This window comes from Canis lupus, chromosome 24 (genome assembly GCF_003254725.2).
Source record: "Canis lupus dingo isolate Sandy chromosome 24, ASM325472v2, whole genome shotgun sequence".
NCBI lineage: Eukaryota > Metazoa > Chordata > Mammalia > Carnivora > Canidae > Canis > Canis lupus.
This window is the reverse complement of record NC_064266.1, coordinates 31,757,352-31,778,134: the sequence shown is the minus strand read 5'-3', so window position 1 is coordinate 31,778,134 and position 20,783 is coordinate 31,757,352. Positions and strand designations below refer to the sequence as shown.

The 20,783-nt window shown below is 50.1% G+C and overlaps 1 protein-coding gene across 2 annotated transcripts in view; it reads left to right on the top strand.

Moving 5' to 3' along the window:
* Positions 1 to 20,783, top strand: part of JPH2 (junctophilin 2) — a 64,705-nt gene that overhangs the window by 20,015 nt on the left and 23,907 nt on the right. For both annotated transcript variants that reach the window (XR_004808820.2, XM_025470132.3), the window contains exon 2: positions 532 to 1,336. Coding sequence is in view for 1 of the 2 variants with exons in the window: in XM_025470132.3 (XP_025325917.3) it covers positions 532 to 1,336 (805 nt within the window). In the remaining variant the exon portion in view is untranslated. The remainder of the gene's footprint in view (positions 1 to 531; positions 1,337 to 20,783) is intronic.

The following is a 20,783-nucleotide window of genomic DNA, read 5'->3' as shown; positions in this document are numbered from 1 at the left end:
TGAAACTCCTGGCCGTCCACTTGTGAACTCAAACACTGGTCTAACCGCACACACTCCGGGTCCCTACCTGCTCATACAGCTTCACACACTGACACTGACTCGCACAACCTCACTCTGCCTCACCCACTGTGACCCTGCGTGTGAAGATTCACACCACTGCGTGAATGTCTCCCGGCTTACCCACTCATGTCCTGGCACGCTCACGGATGCCCCCACCCCCCACCCCACCCCCATCTCCCCTCCACCCTCCCACCCTCTCCTCCATCCCCACCCCCCACCTCCACCCCTCCACCCCACCCCTCCACCCGCATCCCCCACCCCTTCCCTACCTCCACCCCCACCCCTCCACCCCCATCCCCCACCCCTTCCCTACCTCCACCCCCACCCCTCCATCCCCATCCCCAACCCCTCCCTTACCTCCACCCCCACCCCTCCATCCCCATCCCCCATCCCCTCTCCATCCCCACCCCCCAGTCTCGCCCGTCCCCCCGCCCCCAGCCGCCCACTGACGCGCGCTCTCCTCGCCCGCAGGGACCTACCAGGGCCAGTTCACCAACGGCATGCGCCACGGCTACGGCGTGCGCCAGAGCGTGCCCTACGGGATGGCCGTGGTGGTGCGCTCGCCGCTGCGCACGTCGCTCTCGTCCCTGCGCAGCGAGCACAGCAACGGCGCGGCGGCCCCGGACTCGCCCGCCTCCCCGGCCCCCGACGGCCCCGCGCCGCCCGCCGCCGCCATCCCGCGCGGCGGCTTCGCGCTCAGCCTGCTGGCCAACGCCGAGGCGGCGCGGGCGCCCAAGGGCGGCGGCCTCTTCCCGCGCGGCGCGCTGCTGGGCCGCCTGCGGCGCGCCGAGTCCCGCACGTCCCTGGGCAGCCAGCGCAGCCGCGTCAGCTTCCTCAAGAGCGAGCTCAGCTCGGGCGCCAGCGACGCCGCGTCCACCGCCAGCCTGGGCGAGGGCGCCGAGGGCGCGGAGGGCGCGGAGGGCGCCGACGAGGCCGCGCCCTTCGAGGCCGACATCGACGCCACCACCACCGAGACCTACATGGGCGAGTGGAAGAGCGACAAGCGCTCGGGCTTCGGCGTGAGCGAGCGCTCCAGCGGCCTCCGCTACGAGGGCGAGTGGCTGGACAACCTGCGCCACGGCTACGGCTGCACCACGCTGCCCGACGGCCGCCGCGAGGAGGGCAAGTACCGCCACAACGTGCTGGTCAAGGGCGCCAAGCGCCGCGTGCTGCCGCTCCGGAGCAGCAAGGTCCGCCAGAAGGTGGAGCACAGCGTGGAGGGCGCCCAGCGCGCCGCCGCCATCGCGCGCCAGAAGGCCGAGATCGCCGCCTCCAGGTAGGCTCCGCGCCGCGCCCCCAGCCGCCCTGGCTCCTCGTGTTCATGAGACACACACACGCACACACACACACGCACACGCACACACACGCACGCACGCAGAGACCCAGGCAGAGGGAGAAGCAGGCTCCGCTGCGCCCCCCGGGGATCCCCACCCCTGACCTTTAAACAGTTAAACTCGAGGCGCTTCTGGTCCCCTGTCCGTCCATCCATCCGTCCGTCCATCCGTCCACTCACCCAACTACTGCCGTCCACCCGTTCACTGAACCCTTCCGTTCATCCAGCCTTTCCGATAGCCACCGAACAGCCATCTCTTCACCCCGCCTACCCCCGCCACTGTCTGGTTACCCATCAGCCCCCAGACACCCGTCCAACCACGCAGGCATCCATTCATTCATCCAGCTCCTCCTTCACCGAACTTTTCCATTGCCCATCTGAATAACCCACGAGACCAACTACCTCCCGTCACTCTGCCTCTCTGAAATCTACCTGGACAGCCACTCATCCGTCCAGCCCCTTTCAACTCCTATCCTTTTACCCACCCAACCCTATCTACCCAGCCACCTGGACACCCATTCAGACAGGCATTCAACTCTCCATCCATCCCCTGACTGTCACCAGTCAGCCACATTCACTCAACTACTTCTTACATCTACCAGGCTATCCATCTTAACATCCATCCATACTTTATTCACCTGACTACCTCCATTCACCCAATCTCTTCCATTTATCCAATCACCCCCATCACGCAACCATGCTTTCATCTGCGGAAACAACATCCACTCCCACCCACCTACCCAGTCATGCAAGCACCTATCTGTCATCCATCCATCCAACCACCGTAACTCCCATTCAACAATCCAACTTCACTTCCAGTCACTCAGCTACCGTCACCTATCATCTACTAGCCCTGTGTCCATCCACCCTCCTATCCACTCAGCACCCACCCTTATTCCATATTCAGATCCATATTCAGATCCCTCCATGTCTTCTCATTATACTTGAGAAAAAGCTCTAATGTTGTCTTCAAACATTTATAGTTCTTGCTATGTGCATGGCACTATTTTGGCAGTTTACAAATATTGACTCATTTCATCTCCTTACGGGCCTTATAAGATCAGTTCTGGTTTTACTTCTGTTTTACACATGGATTAAATGAGGCTTAGAGAGAGAAAGTGACTGGTCCCAAATCACCCAGGTAGTGAGTGGCTCTTCATAATCTGGTTCCTGCACTCCCATTCAGCCTCATTTTTACCACTCTTGTCCCGGACCTGGATTTTATTCTCTGTGATAGTCACGCTAGCCTTTTATCCTTCCTTCGTTCCTTCTGCCAAAGAGCTTTTGTTCCTGCTGGTTTCCCGCCTGGACTGCTCTTCCTCCCTTTTGCTGCCCATTTAACTCCTACCCCTCCTTCAGAGCCCAGGTCAAGCCTGACTCCCTTAGGGAGCTTATGAAGCCCAGCCCCCTGTCACAGGCTGACCTCACTTGACGACGTGGCCATTTTCTTAGAACGTCTCACATTTGAAAGTTTATGCTGCTTCTGTGATTTGTTTTTAACTGGCTGTTTATGAAGGGCTCTTTACATGCCAGTCACTGTTTTGAGGCCTTTATGTAAATTAACTCAATCATTACAACATATCAGAAAAGGTAGGCACTATTATTATTCCCATCTTGCAAATGTGGAGTCAGCTGCAGGGAGGGCAGTGGGTGTGGCAGGACTCCTCTGTCCTGGTGCCCATAGTGGTCCTGCTGGCGGCTGAGTGGTCTGGGCTGAAGGCTGTGGTGCTGTAGTCTTCAGAGTGAAGCAGACAGAGGACCAAATCTTGGTCCTCTCATCTGTTAGCTCAGAGACCCACGTGGATCATTTTGCCTGTCCAAGCTTGAATTTGCCCATCTGTGGTACCACCATTTCTTAGTTATATGTTCTTGGCCAAATGTGTTTTCTTCTGCAACCTCAGTATATCTTTTATAAAAACAGGGTTAGTCTGAGGGTTAAGAAAGGAAGTGGAGGTCCCATGGTCAACACTCCTGTCATGGGACGATTTTATGCGGAGCATTCAGGATCAACATTTGTGTTGGGAAGGGAAGGAAGGAAGGTGGGTTGGGCAGAGGGAGGTGCTGGGCTGCCGTGCAGTCTCCACAAAGGCCTCAGCCTACCATAAGGGGTGTGCTGCAGTGGAGATGACCTTCAATGTTGTCCCTAGTTGAGAGGAGGGAGCTGGATCTTTACACCCTCTGCACTGACTATAGCTACCCTCCAGGAAGGGGCATGACCTCGGGCTGGATGGTTCCCTTCTGCCAAGGGCAATACCTGGACCGGGCTGATTGCCGCTGGCACCCCTTTGAGTGGCTGGGGGAGGAGGAGAGGAAAGATGAGTCCTTCAGTCCTGAAGGGGACACTGGGTGGCACATCACAGTACCCTCTACAGTGCTAGACACCTAGCAAAGGCTCAGTAAGCATTACTAGTCATTGTTGTCATTCAGTGAATTCATTATATGGGTGTGGAAACTGAGGCCCAGGGAAGGAACGTAATATCCCCTGAGACCACCTGGCAAGCAAATGAGAGAACCAAGGCTTCCACTTGGTTCCACTCCTAAATTTCTGATTCTAAAGCTTTAACCAGCACCTCTTGCTATCTTATAACTTTGTAAACTTTAAATTGCTGTGTATGTGTGAGCAGTTAGTATCATTAAGATGGAAAGAGGGTATTTTTAAATTTTTAGAAAATTATCCCCTACTCTCTGCCCCTTTTCCCCTAGTGTTAAGTTCTTACATTTTCATAATGGTCACAGCCAACAGTGGTCATTACTGTTTATTAAACTCCAGACTTCATTTGATTTGCACTAGTTTTTCTGCTACTCCCCACTTCCTGTTCTGGATTCCATCTGGTATCCCACATTGCATGCAGGTGTTATGTCTCTTCAGTCCTCTCTGGTCTGAGAGAGAGTTTTTCAGCTTTCCCTTGTTTTTCATCACCTTGACAGTTTTGAGAACTACTGGCCCGACATTTGGTGGAACATCCCTTAGTTTCTCTGATGTTTGTCTCATCATTAGCCTGAGGTTATAGGGAGTGCCTGGGTGGCTCAGTCCGTTGAGTGTCTGCCTTTGGCTCAGGTCATTGATTTAGGGTCCTGGATGGAGCCCTGAGGCAGGCTTCCTGCTCAGCGGGGAGTCTGCTTCTCCCTCTTTCTCTGCTCCCCCTACTTGTATTCTCTCTCTCTCTCTGTCAAATGAATGAATGAATGAATGAGTGAATGAATGAATGAATGAATAAAATCTTTTAAAAAAAGACTGAGGTTATAGGTTTGGGGGAAGAAGACCACAGGAGGTAAGGTACCCTTACCATAGCACATCAGGGGCATGTGGTCTTAACATGACTCGTTACAGATGATGTTAACCTTGATCACCTGGTATCTGCCAGGTTTCTCTGCTGTAGAGTTACTATTTCCCCCTTCCCATACTCTTGTTCTTTGGAATGCAGACACCAAGTTCAGTCCACACTTGAGAGGGAGAAGGGTCTGGAATTAACCTCCAGAGAGAGGAGCATCAACATACATTAGCTGGAATTCTTCTGGAAGGAAGACTTGTCCATTCTTCCAAATCGAACATTTTTCATTATTAGGCCAAGTGTATGTCACTGGGACAGGCATAAGCCTGGACTATCCTGGGCTACCCTGGGACTTGGCAGAGCTTACAATAGGTAAGAGCTTAGGCTCTTGATTCAGAAGATCATGAGTTAGAGTTCTTGCTTCTCTACTGAAGAGCTGTATGACCTTGACCAAGTGGTTCACTACTCTGAACCCTGGATCTTCTTTCCAGCTAGGGTTGTTTTGAGGGGTAGACGAGCTAATGTCTGTAAAATGCCTGTCACAGAGCAGCTAGCAGCAAAAGCAGTCATTGCCATCATCTAACATGTTTGATTTTAAAGGTGAGAAATGGAAGCTTGGGAAGGAGGGATTTCCCCAAGCTCCCACCTGCTGGGGGGCAAAATCTTTCCTCTTCCTGCCCCCTTGAACGTGATGATGTTGAGCTCTTTTAGAGAAGCCCACCAGGCCGATAGCTGGGAACTGAATCTCTGGAGTGAGAAGGTGTTGTCTAGCTTCCTCCACATGTTTTGCCAGGAAGGGTGTGCAGGGGAGATTTGAATTCCTCATGTGTCTAGGAAACACGTCCTATATGCCTGCAGGGCTCTTACCATGTGGGGGACAGCTCCCTGGCTCAGTTTTAAGCTCAGACTGAATTTCCAATTAAGGCAATCTTTGGGTTAGGAGGGAAAGCAGGATTGTCTCCCTTGCAGAAGTTTTGGTGAGTAATCGAGCTGCACAGGAGCAGGGAGCATTCCTAGCAGCCACCAGCCTCCTTGACCCAGGCAGACCTGAGGTTTCTCTCTGTTGTGGCCTCAACTGCTGGTCCTGGGCTTCGACGGAACTTGTTGGCTCAGGGTCTAGGATCAGGATGGCTTTCCCAGGGAAGAGAGAAAAATGAGACATTGTGTCCCCCCTAAAATGGGCTGTGGACTGAAAAAGATTGTAGACCTACAGTGTCCAATGTGGTAGCCGCTTGGTGGCTGCCAAACTCTTGAAGTGGGGCTGATCTGAACGGAGATGTGCTGTTAAGTGTGAAACACACATACTGGATTTTGGAGACTTAGCAGTGGAAAGGAACCTGTGAATTTTATATTGATGATATGTTGAAATGATTATGTTTTAGATATATTAAGCTGGATAAAACGTATCATTATATTATTGATAAATTGATAGCATTAATAACATAAATTAATTTCATCTGTGTCATTTTAGTCTTCTGAATGTGGCCATTAAAAAAATTAAAAAATTGCAAACGTGACTCACATTGTATTTTTATGGCACAGTGTTACTCTAGACCCATCAGGGGTTCCAGGAGATAGTCTGATTCCTTCCCTGACCAGATGGGGAAATGGAAGTACAGAAAGAATAAAGAGATACAGAGCCACTGAATGCTCAAGGGGGAGCTAGCCTTAGGTCTTCTGATTTTGTGCCTAAAAACTCTTTTCGTGATGCCTTTTAAGGCCATGGATCCTGGTGGAGGGAAGCTGGGTGTTTGGGGAGTGGCTGAATGTTTCTGGTTGTCATGCCAACCCTGTGATGATAAATGGCTCCCTTCCATAGGGAGCACAGGGAGTGGTTAAGAGTACTGCTTTGGCCTTGCCCTTTGCTTGCCATATCTTGTCTTACCTCCAGACTTCAGTTCTCTCATCTCTGAAAACAAAATAATGATATCTACCCTGGTATCACAAGGGTTAAATCAGAAACTGCATGTGAAACACTCAGCACAGGGCTAGGAGCAGCAAGTGTTCAGTAAATGTTAGCTGTTGTCACTGTAGTATTTTTCTTGTTCTTGAGTCCGGAGTCCCCACAGCAGAAGCAGGGGCTGGCCCGCGGGAGTTCTCAGCTGCCCCAGGCCTTGAGGTTTGGAACATTTCAGGTTTTGTGCCAGCATGGCATCCTGTGGCTCTCAAGGCAGGACTCTCTGAATTGGTCTGTCTTCTGCTCCTCTACCTTCCCACCCGTCCTTTCCTCCTTAGACTGGCCTTGGAAATTCCTAACTTGAGTGAGTGTAGGGTTAGAGGTGGCTTTTACAGGTTACTGGGAGATATTTCTCAGGTGGGCAGGAGCGTGTGTGTTATATTAGCTAAGAGCTTGGGCTGTGGTGTTGGGTGAACCTAGGTTTGACTCTGGGTTCAGCTCTCTATAAGTTGTGTGACCCTAGGCAACTTACTTCACCATGCTGAACCTCACATTCCTCTTCAGTCAAATGAGAATTAAATTAAATCCTTCTTCAAAGTGTTGAAGAGAGTAAGAAAAAAAAAAGAAAGAAAGAAAAGAAAAAAGAAATAGCCCATGTAGAGGGCCTATGTGTTGAAGGTATGCAAGGCAGTAAAGCTGTTACTATGATTCCTATATCTGTAAGGATCTAACAGTCTTCTCTGAGAATGAAATTGCCCCGAGGGAAGACCTGTTTTCTATCACAGCCCTTACAACTGTTTCCCAAATTTATCTCTTCTGCACACCACCATCCCAGTTCTTGCTATAACGCACACCCCCTCTACCTACTTTCTTAATCGCTACCTTTCAATCAACTTATTTAAAAGTACTTATGTACATTTATTGAAAAGGAAGCCTTTCCCACTTGAAAGAGGGAAACCCATATCATGTTCTGAAACAGAAGTCAGACTTAATACCAAAGGTGCTAAACCAGGAGCCTGTGCTCTTTATGTTAAAAAGAGACATTGGCAAGAGATTGCCGGGTATGAAAGACCTGTATGCACCTGGCCAAGGTTTGTCCTAGACCAACAAGATGGATGGGTTTGGCACTGTTTTAAGCTGGGGCTTTGCACTGCCAGTGGTCATTTCCAGCACCACTAGAGTATGAGATCACCCAGGAGAAAGAGGGCCTGGCCTTGGACTAGGTGTAAGGGTTGATCTTGGCAGTTGCCCATGTTTGAACTGTTTATTTTATTTTCATTTGACAAACATCTATACAGTCCATATTTCTGGAAGCCAGGAGGATTCTAAGTCCCTTACATGTATGAACTTAGTTAATCCTCAAAACAATTGAATGAAGAAGGTACAATTATTACTACTTTACAGATGAGGAAACCAAGGCACAGCCAGATTAAGTATCTCAAATAAGATCATTCAGCTGAGTAATGGCAGAGTTGGGAGGCCTGGTTCTAGAATGCTCTTAACCATTATCTGACCTTTAGCAGGTTTTCTGTCACAAACTGATTAGCACTTACCTGTGCCAGGCTTGTGCTGAGGCATAGGGCACCCAGTGCATCAGTGTGGTCAACATCCTCTGAGGACTCATAGCTTAGTGGCAAAGACAGACAGGGCTTCCACACAGCCCCTAGGGGGTTAGAGGGAAGCGCAAGGAAGGAACAACTAAGTGCCCCAGAGGTGGTCTGGGAAAGCTCCCTGCAGTGGTGGGTGATGCTAGTTGGGAGTTTGCCAGATGGACAAGAGGGCGAGAAAGGTCATTTCAGGTAGAGGCACGGAGGTAGGAATGTGTGTGGTGTATTTTGGGAGCAGTGAGTCATGGGGAGCTGGAATGGGTGGGGAAGAGACTAGAGATAAGGCTGGGAAGGCAGCCGAGGGCCAGGGTAGGATGGGCTCTGAATGCCAGCTGAAGGAGTGTCAGGTGTACTGTGTGTGGGCACCATTCTAGGTGCCTGGCCGCATTCACTCATCTCCTTTTAATGGTGGCACATAGAAATTTCTTTAAAGTGCTCCAAGTCACACAGCTAGTCTGTGCTGGGGCAGAGATTCTGGCCCTGGGGTCTATGTTCTCAGCTACTACACTGTCTGCCACTCACATACAGGGAGCTTCTCCCTCTTTCTCTCTCTCTTTTTTTCTTCCTTTCCTCTTTTTACATTGTTTGGAGCAACATACTTGTTAAATTAAATGAAATTCAGAATAATCAAAGATAAAAAGTAATGAAACTCCTCTCCTACTCCTGTCTCAGCCACAGCTCTGGTGTAACCACTATTAAGAGCTCACCTACAGCCATCTTCCACTTACCCATTCTGGGGTTTTGTTTTTGTTTTTCTTTTGCAGCTAGGATTACCTATGTAATGTTCGCTGGCTTGCTCTTTTGACTTCATATGTTTTGAGGTTTTTTTTTTTTTTATCTTATACACATAAATCTGCCCTGTTCTTAACAGTTGCATACTATTCCATAGTTTGGAAGTATCCTGATTTATTTAGACAGATCTCTCTTGATGGAGATTAAAACCATTTTATGCTTTCATGATTACAAAAAAGGCTGCAGTGAACATCCTTGGACATGTACTCTTGCTCACGGAGGAGTATGCTGGTGAAAGGAGTGGCTCAGCCAGGCGCCTTATTCCATCAGTGACATCTGATTGTCCTCGGAATGCATTGGAAAAATGATGCCAATTCACCTGGGTCTTTGCAGGGGTCTAACTCTTGGCATTCACTGTTGAAAGGTAAATTGGTGGTCTCTCTCCTCCAGCACTCAAATACTCAAGTACCTTTGACTAGATTAACATAGACAAGCAGAAATCCAAACCAGCCGTGTCTAATGCCCACCCTCCCCCCATGGTTCAATAGATAATTTAAGAATAATTGTTTTGAGGGGTGCCGGATTCTTAGCCTACTGGCATGGCCCCACATCTCTGCCTGTCCTTCTTCACACAGATGTACATTTTTGGGTTTAATTCCTAGAAGTGTAATTGCCAAGTCAAAAAGAATGTGCGTTTTCATTATTACCAGAACCCTACCTAGTTAACCTCCTAAAGGGTTGCACCAAATTTATACCCTCCCTCACCACCAGTAGTGCCAAGGGTAGCTTTCCTCACATTCACCAATACCATGTATTATTAGCCTTTTGCATCTTTACCAAATTATTTGAGGACAATCAGGTATTCCATAAACGCAATGACCCATAAACGCAATGACAAATGTCAACTGCCCATGCTCCATCGAGACAGAAGCTTGTCCTCGGCTCGCTTCCTGGTTCTTTCTGGATATGGGGTTCCATTGAGGGGGATTAAACTCCCTAGGGATGGCCTTGAAATGTTGGAGAGGCCCCTGACACTCGACTCCTGCTCTCCATCACATCCCTCCTTGGAGAATGGCCAGTGGACAAAATCCCTTTGCTCCCTGAAGACTGGGGTGAATGGAATGTCCTGAGTTGTCAGAGCTGGACTCTTGTGACATACACAAGGCAGCTGTGACTCCAAAGCCGGCCTCTGAGCTGAGTGGTCTGGGGAGAGAGAAGACCTTTCCTGGGTCCGTGGCAGCAAGAAGATGTTCAAACTATGGGGCAGTGCTTGTGGGAACCAGGCTTTCCAAGCTTGGAGAGTGGGAAACCAGAGAAAAGACCCAGGGAGCTCCTATCACTCCTCAGAAAAAGCTGGTCAGAGCTGGAAGGATCTTAGGGAGGACACAGCCCACCGTGCTCATTTCACAGATGGGGAAAATGGAGGTCCCCATGTAGAAAGGGACAGCCACCCAGCCAGGGCCATGCAGAGAGAGGGGCATGGCTGGAGGGCTCTGGTGAAACTTCAGCTGACTTCTGGGTCACACACATCTAATAAATCAGCTTGAAAGAGGACAGAGCTCGGGAGAATGGAAAGGAATGTTTTTCTCTCCCCAGGCCTTAGCCCTATAAACTGGGCTTATGGTCCCACTCCGAAACCTTTCTAGCTTGATTTTTTAGCCTCAGTAGCAGAGTCAGAGAACAGAGAGCCTGCTAGCCTACATGTAAGGGGAAAAAATGCTGCTGTCAATGCAAGTGTTTCCCCTTATCCCAGTGGAAGGTCCGACCGCGTGAAACCAGTGCTTGGCCCCTGACCCTGGCACTCGAGCTGAGCTCCAGCAGCACAAGGGACTCAGAGGTCTGCGCCAGAAGAGCCAGGGCACAGGGTATTAGAATAACAGTGACAGAATGAGAATGACAGGGGCCTTCACAAGTTGAGTGCTCCAGGACTCAGCTCCAGCATGGGCTGCCTGTGTGCTAGGCTTGCACACTAGCTGGCCACATGGGTGGGTACCTTCCCTTGAAGCTTCCTGTACCTTCCTTTCTGCATCTCTAAGATGGGGTCATGGGAGCACCTGCCTCGTGGGGTGTGTGAGAGGACAGTGCCCGTTCTCACCGCTGTGTGCCAGACTCTGTATAGATGTCCTTTATGTTCATCATCTCATTTAATCCTCATGAGTGAGGCGCTATTTATATGTAATAAATAACCTATTTTGTAGGCAAGGAAACTAACTCACTCAAAGGCCCAATGTTACTCATACAACCCAGGCTTTGAATTCTGAGATCCAAACCTGGTCCCCTTAACCTCAGTTGGAAGAGAAAGTCCTTCAGCTCAAACATTTCAAGTCATTGTCCTGCCAATCTGATGTTCTGAGCCTGGACCCTGGCACCTGGCCATTCCTTTTGTATGGCAGGGCAGTTGAGAGCAAAAGCTGGGGAGACAGAGAAATTGAGGTTCGAATCCTACATTATTACTTGGCTGTGTGTCCTTGGTCCTCTGAGCCTCATGTTCCTCATCTGTAGGTTGGGGACGGCATCAGCCTTGCCTCCCGGGTTACAGTGAGGATTCCCTGAGGTGATGTGCAGAGGGGGCTTGCATGGTCTTGGTGCTCAGCAGGTGCTTGGTGAGCAGAGGTTGTGGCCTATTTTACCACCAGAAACTCAGGTGGGTGGAACATGGAGAGGCCAGCAGGCTCTTCTTCCTCCAAGCTCATCCTTCCCCAAGTACAAGCCACCTTGCTCCCCTGGGTTTCCAAAGCCCGGTCCAACTTCCACTTGACTTCCTAAGTCCACACCAGTGAGTCCCCGCCATGGGGAGAGGAGTTAAAAATAAAGCCCAGTCTTTAAATCCTTCAAGTAAACACCTAGCTCTCTAAAAATAGCGCCTTTGCAACTGGGCTCCAGAGCCAGCCTGGCCTTGAGGGATGGAACTTGGCGGGCCTCGTTCTCATAGCCAGGCAGGCGCGGGCCAAACCTCCACATCACCCACATTGCCACAGAGCCTCTGGTCCTGAGGGGGATGCAAGTGTCTCCAGCCCCCTCTCTCTGTCTCCATTGCCACCAGCCTAGTGCTGGCCACCTGCCCCTCTCACTGCCCCACTGTAGGGGCCCCTCAGCAGCAGCTCCTTACTCCTCTTGCTGCCCTGCACTCTCGTCCATACAATAGCTGGAGTGGGTTTTTATCACTGTAAGCCAGAGGATGCCACTCTGGTGAGCAAGACTTTCCTGGGGCTCTTAGTTTGGGTTCCCCTGGAAACAGAGCCTGAGGCAAGGATTTGGGTGTAGGTAGCTGATTTGGGATGTGATGCAGGAAGGAGAAGGTGAGAGGGGTGAGTGGGTAGAGTAGAAACAGGTAAGAAGGCAAAGCCAGTCTAAGTACGTGTTATGGAGGCATCACTGCAGGTCACAGGGACTGGATTGGGCTGGGACCTTGGTACAGAAGACCCCCCTGCCCCGCCCAGATTGTGCACCTGGAGAATGGAGGGTTGGGTGGACAAAGCACTGTCCCCCTCACTCCAGTCCTCCCTTCACTGAAGATTTCCCATGGAGGTATAAATCTTCCTCTGCTTCCTGGTGTGCTTGCATTTGGGGTGGGGCCAAAGGGGCCTCCTGGAGCATCAGAACAGGCTCTGGGCAGAAAGCAGAAAACTGGGCATGGGCGAGACACCAGCAGCGCCCAAGGGGGTGTTATCATAAGCAGAGCTTCCCTCCATAGCAGTGGGTGAGATCACGAGAAGAGTGGGGAGCTGTGACATGAGATCAGGGATGTCTGCTTCTAGGAGAAATTTCAGATTTCTGACTTAGGCCCCTAAGACACTTCCTGTCTGGCTCCAGCTTACCCCACCAGCCCCATCTCACACTGCTTGCCCCATCGCTCACCTTCAGCCACCATTCCTCCAAAGGGCTGCTCTCTTTTCTGCCTGTGTTTTATGTTCCTTCGTACATACTGTTGCATTTGCCTGACTCTTTAGCTTGCTTACACCTTGTTGTTCACGAGGCCTCACTCAGCTCAAATATTTCTTCCTCAGAGCTCCCTTCTAGTTTGGGTTCCCCGTGTTGGGTGCCTCTGGCACCCTGTGTGCCCCTGCCTCAGCTGCCACCCCCACCTCCACCTTTGTCCACACTCATCCCATCTTCCCTGCTAGGTTGTATACTCCTTGAGGGTAGCGACCTTGTATGCCATGTTCACTGCCAGATACCAGCACCTGGCATAGCACCCAGCATGGAGTGAGGCTCAGGAAGCAACATTAATTCTCAAAGATGTCATGATGGGAAGCACCCTCCACTTGACTCCCTTAAGCCTTCACACACATTCAACAAATATTTATTGAATCCTTCAGTGTGCCAGGTAGTGTTCTAGGCTTTTGGGAAGAAATGCTAAAGCTCCTGGTCTTCGCGGAGTTGAAATTCTAGTTGAGGAGACAGACAACACAGCCAACAGAATAAATAAATTATAGAGCATGTGGTAGGGGGCAAGCTGCCTTTTTCCATAAGTGGTCAGGGTAGGCATCACTGAGAAGGTGACACAAAGGCGTTGAAAGAGTCAGCCAATGGGATATCTAGGGGGAAGAGCAGCCCAGCAGAGGGCAGAGCCAGGAGAAAGCTCCAAGGTGGGCATGTGCCTGGCGTGCTCTGGGAGCCACAGGAAGACCAGCGAGGCTGATGGGAGCGCTAGAGGAGGACAGTAGCCGAGGAGGCCAGAAACCATGTGGCGTTGGGGGGCAGGGATAGATCACTGTGTCCATATGGGAGCCACTGGCCACATGTGGAGATTTAAGTTTAAATTAGTTGAAATTAAATAAAGTGAAAGTCCTGTTCTTCGGTTGTAGTAGGCACGTGTGAAGTGCTTGATAGCTGCCGACTTGGACAGTGCAAATAGAGTCCTTTTCCTCCACTGAAAGCCCTATTGCACAGTGCCTTGGGAGGGCCTTGCAGGTCATTGTAGGGCAGCAACCTTGCCCATACATAACTGGGCACACATCCTGGGGTCCTTTCCTCACCTCCCAAAGTGGTTATGATTAAAGCAGGCAAGGCCGTTTGGTCCAACCCCAGCCAGTGTCAGAATGCCTTTCCTGTCATTCTCGCCAGGCGGTCCTGCAGTCACGGCTGCTGTATCTCTGGGCATTGGAGACACCTTTCCTGAGAAGATCCAGGCCAACTTTGACATTTGGGTTTGCTAAAACAGAAGAGTGTTCTGCATCTGTAGCTTCTGAGCATGGGTCCCAGTTAGCTCAGTTAGCTCCAGGACTGTATCAGTTAGAACGGTGACACATTGTGCCTCTGGTGTCTTAACCACTGGGCTGACCTCACATAAGATCAGGGATCCAGTGCCAGGCTGTGCCCACAGGGACCTATCTCCAGCTGTCTTTCCCTCCTGCTCTCCTAAGAGTGTGGCCTCTCTCCTCCTCCAAGACGGCCATCGCACCCCTTCCATCACCTCTGCATTCCACGGCAGAGGCCACAAAGCAGCAGCCTCTCTTCGTGGGGAAGTGAAACCCACTCCGGGGATTTACATTTCATTCTCCAGAATGGATTGCATGGCCTTCCCTGCATGTAAGGAATCTGGAAAGATGAATATTTTTAGCCAGACACGTTGTTTTCCCAAACAAGATTAGCCTTCCGTTAGTGGGGAAGATGGAGAAAATGGATATTTGGTGAGCAGCTAGCTGTATCTGCCCGCCCCCCCCCAAGTCACTACAGAGATGTAAAAACTGTCTTAACCACCCAAGATTCTTCTCTGACCTAAGCTTATGTAGTCCCTTCCTCTGGCCTCTGCTTTTGTGAGTCTGCTCTGCTTTTCCATCTGCTGGGATCACCAAGGTGTTTCCATAGTCCCAGCAGTCACTGGGAGACATCTCAAGAAGGGGTGTGGAGAGGTACCCACAGGTGGGAAGGAGGGGCTGCAGTGGGATCCATCTCCAGAGCCACCTTTGGCCAAGCCACATCCCTTGTGGGGGCTATCACATTACTGCTGAGCACTGTTCCCATCAGCCCTGGCTCATGCAACCCTCTCTGGAAGGGGAGTTAGTTACCCCAAGGTCATGGAAGCCTGCAGCCTAAACTGTACCCCACAGGACTTTCTGCAGCCTTACCAGAAGCCTGGCCAAAGGTGGGGGGCCCTGAGCTCTGATCCACCTGGTAGAGGGTCAGAAATGCCATAGATCATGTCCTCCAAAAAGGGATTTGTTAGAGGCCAGCCTAGGGCAGCCCTATTGGGCTCCAGGCCTGCACAGTTCTTCTCTGATCACCCCAATTGGGGTGGATGTAGAGACAGTCTTTATGCAGCAGAAAAATCATCATGGAGCCTGAATTATTTCTTCCTTTATTTGTTTAAATAGGTGACACATTCCTATCGTTCAGAACCCCACAGTTATAAAAATGTAGAGTCCACCTCCTCTCTCTATCTGCTGTGTATAACACCTCTGCACCCCATGGTCAACTGTTGTTTGCAGTTTCTTTCCTTTTCTTCCAGTTACTTTGTGCATATATGAAGGCAGGTCCCATGAAATCAACATGTCAGACCTACAAAATGGCAATTTCATAGAGTTCCACCTAACACGAGCAAATACATACTTGGATTCCTATTTTTCTCTTTCTTACACAAAAAAGGTACCATATTACATATGCTGTTCTGAACTGTGTTTTCTTCTCTGCTGTGTATATATTGGAGATCTTTCCATATCTTCCCAAATAAAGGCCTTTATCAGTTTTTTAATACTTGCATTGTATTCCATTATATAGCTCGATCATAATTTATTGAATCAGGCCCCTCTTGCCTGAACATGGTCATTTGGGTAGTTTCCAGAATTTTGCTGTGTTAAATAAAGCTGGACACCTATCATGTCATCCATGGGTTAGTATATCTTTAGGATAAGCTCCCCAAAGGGCAATGACTACATGAAGTCTGTCTGTGGGGGTTGTCCCATTTTATCTTCTAATCCATGTTAAATGAGGATGAGAATGCCTCTGCCACTGATGTGCTGAATGACTTTGGGCAAGTCCCTGCCCTCTGTGGGTCTCTGTTTCCTGCAGCACTGAGCTCTCCTTTACTTGTCCTTGGGAAAAACAGCTGACCCAGATTTGTCTCCTTGCATGGCCTTTCCCACGCCCCAGCCATGTGCAGCTATTGTTGCCACAGCTTCTTTGGGAGATGATTTCAGCCCCACCCGAGGCCACGGCAGCCCAGTGAAGTCAGCATGGAAGTGCAGGCAGAGGGACCACCACGGTCAAAGGCACAGAGGTGTGGGAGCGTGGGATGAGGCAGGGTTTCACAAATGCCAGTCACCGATATACCTTCCCTAAGCCATGCCATATTCACACACCATCTGGGTTATTATCTCTTTACTATTTTAAAAATATTTTTAACTTTCTTAAACCTACATTTATTTTTATAAAGGCATTTTTTACATCATTACCATAAATAGAAATCCAGTGTTAGATAAAAAGCACCAAAAAAAAAAAAAAAAAAGGCACCACAAGAAAAAGAAAAATACAGCGAAGCAAAACATCGTTAAACTGTACCTCAGACCAAGGCTGCTTGCTGCTGTGCTTTCTGTCTGCTAAGAAATGGAATATGCGAGACTGTTAAAGACATAGAAGCACCAGAGGAGACTTTCTCATTGAAATCAGGATGGTTGAATTTGAATTTTATTTTTTTAAAAAGATTTATTTATTCATGAGAGACACACAAACAGAGAGAGAGAGAGAGAGAGGCAGAGACACAGGCAGAGGGAGAAGCAGGCTCCACGCAAGTAGCCTGACATGGGAATCGATCCCAGGTCTCCAGGATCAGGCCCTGGGCCAAAGGCAGGCACTAAACCACTGAGCTACCAGGGCTGCCCTAAATTTGAATTTTAAAAGAACAGTGTGACCTGATAAATGTCCTGGTACCACCTATCATTTTTGGTGCTACCAGTGCTAAGCATTCCACACTTACAGACATTGGTATAAAGAGACAGATTTCTCTGCTCCCTCTTCCCAGAGCTTCCACTGAGAGAGGGGGGAGGGGGGAAGCTAATTTTGAAGACTGTGCTCTATGAACTAGATTCTATGGAGTTCTGGGTGAGAGGCACCTAAGCTTAGACAGCCTTGCACACAGTAGGCACTCACTAAATGCTTATCAGTGACTGACTTCTTAGTGGGCCCAAGGGGCTCTTATGAAAGGATGGGCATTTAGACTAACAGGTGCCTCCTGGAATCTTGTCCAAGAGCAGATGCCTTCCTCTCACTCTGTCCTCATGTGGCAAATGATTTACCTCACAGCTGAGGCTTGCTGGGGAAGCACTGGATTAGGAGCCACCCAGGTGGATGGGAGGAGCACAGGATCAGCCTCAACTTCTGCCATCCCTTCATATCTCTGTAGGATACGAACACAAATACAGCCGTCAAAGAGATCAAGCCTAAATTTATTTCCCACTCGTAGAAAGTTCAAAATCAGTGCCCTCGTTGATGGGCAGCACTCTTTCAAGCGATTTGGAGGCTCAGCCTCCTTCCATCCTGTGGTTCTGCAATCTTCAACACTTGGCTTCCAAGGCTCTTTCTGCTCTAGCCAGTGAGAAGAGAAAACACCCAGAAAAATGCAAGTGATGGTTTTTATTAGTCAGGCCAGGCTCATCATGTCCTCTCAATTTCCATTGGCCAGAATCCAGTCACAGGGCCATGCCTTCCTGCAAGGGAGGCTGGGGAACAGTCCAGGCAGGCATGTACCCAGGAAGAAGAGGAAACTGGTTTGATGAACTGCTAACTGGTCTTGGCCATGCTTCGTGAACATGGCATTTGAGGGCCTTTATCATTTGCCTCCATCCTAGGTCATCATTTACTCATGACATTGACATTCTCAGGCTGAACTTTTCTCAGTTTCTTAAACTGTGTGTGTGTCTCTGTCTGTCTATTAACACCTCCTATGCCTTGGCTCTTGCAGTTCCCTCTATTCAGAACAGCCTTTTCTGACTTGTTTCCTGCCTTCTCTGATGGCCCAGCTCCCGGGAATATGGAGAATAGGACCACAGCCTCAGAGTTGAAAATAAGACTTTGTCATTTTCCAAGGACTACACTCAGGGAGAAGAGGGGACACCTGTCCACAGCCTGAACAGGTCCCCCTCCGCTCCCCCACCTCCTTCATAGAGCAGATTGCAGGTTTCCATTCATACACAAGCACCACTCCTTGAATTGTCCTGTGATGGGTAGGGGGATCTGTAGCCAGAGATGACAAAGCTCAAGGGCTTTTTGCCAAGAAAACTAGTAACCTGTTTGTCAAAGGAGGTTGCAGAAATTGCCCAGGAAGAAGGTGAAATGCAAGGGGCTGAATCTGCTCAGTTAACTTTTTTATAGTTTCTGTCAATTCCAGGAAGTCGTGTGCTGATAAAGTAGCTGCTGGAGGGAAGGGTGGTGGGAGGAAGTGGAGAAACCCTCTTCCTTGAGTTTGCCTGGCTCCATGGTGTAAATACTGCCACTGTGGCCCATTTCACACCACCAAAGTGCTGTTGCCGAATGCAGAGCCAGAAAGAGAGGTGACAAGATTGACTCTCTTGAGCAGGAGCTTGGACGAGTGGCTCCCATGCACAGCTAACCTAGAGCTTGATTCCTCGATCTTGTTCTGCTTGTAGCTATAGCCCAGCTCCTTATTTCTTTGGGGCTCCCGACTCTAGAAGCCCGAACATTCCAAAGTGGATTGTTTTCCTCTCGGTCATCTCTACTAGTCTGCAAGCTTCTGATGTCCAGGACTCTGCTCTTTGCATCCCTGTGGTGTTGCTGGATGCCTGCACTTAGGAGGCACCCAGGAAATGCTTACAGAAGGTGGGCAGGAAGAAGGCTGGAAGAGATAGGGTTGATGAGCCCATGCAGGGAGGCAGTTCCTGCTCCGTGACTTGCTGGCAGTGTGACATCAGGCGGATCCCTTCCCCTGGCCTGTTTCCCCATCTGTACACAAGGCTCCTTTATTTTCCTCTGCCCCAGCTGGGCCAGGCTTAGCACTGCATAGTAATTATAATGATAACGATAGTAATGGCTGCTGTTTATTCGTTCGGTAAAGTTCTGTTAAGCACCTACTCTGGGACTGGCCCTGTTCTAGGTGCCAAGGATTCAGCAATGATCAAAACAGACAAAAATCCCTTCCTCATGGAGCTTGCATCCCATATTTGCAATGTGCCACCAATTGAGTGGAATCTCCCAGGCACCATCTCATTCGGTCTCCAGCAAGCTTGAAAGGTGAAGGTGTAGTTAGCTCCCTTTTACTGCTGCAGGAGTCGCCAGAAGTCAGTCAGTGTGTAGGGGGCAAAGATGTCACTTGGACCTTGGCATCTGGTCCCAGGACCTGGTTCTTGGCCATCACAATATGCCCTTCCCTCCCCACAGGCCCCCTTCTTGACCACCTCTCTGCCTTTACTCAAGCAGATCCCAATGCCCTTCCCAGTGTGCCCTCTCCACATTTGATCTGTTCCTGTGAACACATCTCTCAGGCCACCTGCAACCTGACTCCTCCCTAACAGTGTCTTTTCTGTGTCTCTGGCCTTGTCTCCAAATCCTTTCTTGTTGTCTGGCTGACTGTGCTTGGCCACCAGGAATGGAATCATTTGCTTCTTTATTTTGCTCCCTTTGAGACACCTGTTTCCCCTCCTCCTTCAGTCCACCACCCCAAGACCCGGGCTCAGACTCACATGAAGAGCTCAATACACAACTCTTAATTAATGCATCGAAATCCTTGATTTTTCCTTGGATTCTGGACCAAGTCTCAGTTGTAAATGCCTTCATTGTATGGGTTATTTTTTTCTTCCTGGAAAATCTGAAGGTCAAATCTATTAAACCGTAGCAGCCCCTGTGTGCACCTACTGTGTGCTGGGTATGATGCTCAGTACTGCAGGGCTTACAGAATGAAGATACAGTTGCCAATCTTCAGCCTCAGTTGGCACCTTGGTGTGGTCAAGGCTGGGATGATCGCACAGCCTCGAGTGCCTGGGACAGTCCTGGTTCATGCTAGGTAGCAGCCTCCCCTTCACCTTCAGCTTCCCTGGCTTTATAAGCTCTCCAGTCACCTGAGGACATGACTTCTCTGACTGGTCTAAGGACTTTGTACATACCAGCACATGTGATTCTCCCAACCCTATGAGGTTGGTGTTATTATTCACCCTTTCCACAGATGGGGAAACTGAGACAGAGCAATAAAGTCACTTGCTCAAGGTCACACAGCTTGGAAGAAGTAGGGCTAGGTTTTGAACCCAGGTCATCTGTGGCCACTCAATCACTGCCTTCACATAAACTTTTCTAAGAGATCTTCCCTGATCCCGTGCTCTGGGTAGACTTATCCTGGTCAGGACTGTTGTGACACAGTTTTGTGACAGGAGGACAGCAACAGGGTCAGATTCTCTGCTGGAGCCTGGCACAGTGCCTGGGCCAAGTAGAATCTCTGGAAATGCTTTTTGAACCAAGCGATGTGATTCTCTGGCCCCTCCCTGTGGTTTTTCCTCCCCGTCCTGTGGTGGCAGAGATGCCAGGCCTCAGGAACAGTTGTAGCTGCCTGGAATTCCTTCCCAGGGCTCCTTATCAGTTTTCAGAGCAGGCTGGAGTGGGATGAAGGGGGGTGTTAGGGACACTGGGGATTGCTCTGGAAAAAGCTGGAATGCCATAGCCTGAACCCCACCTGGGGAGGGGCCGGAGGTGGGGGAGGGTGCCGGGCAGGGAGGCCTCAGCTGTCACATTCCTCCCGCTCACAGAAAGCTCTCCTGGGCGCCTTGTCCTTATTTAGACAGGAGATGTCTGCTGACTCGGGCCTGTGGGATGCTATTGCTGGCTGGCTCACCAGGCAGGGGAGGGTGGGGGGGCGGTGTGCAGAGCACTCCTGGGGCCAAGTCAGTGGGCTCTTGGGCAGTTGGTCCTGGTGGGAAGTCCAACCCTTGGGGAGAAAAATC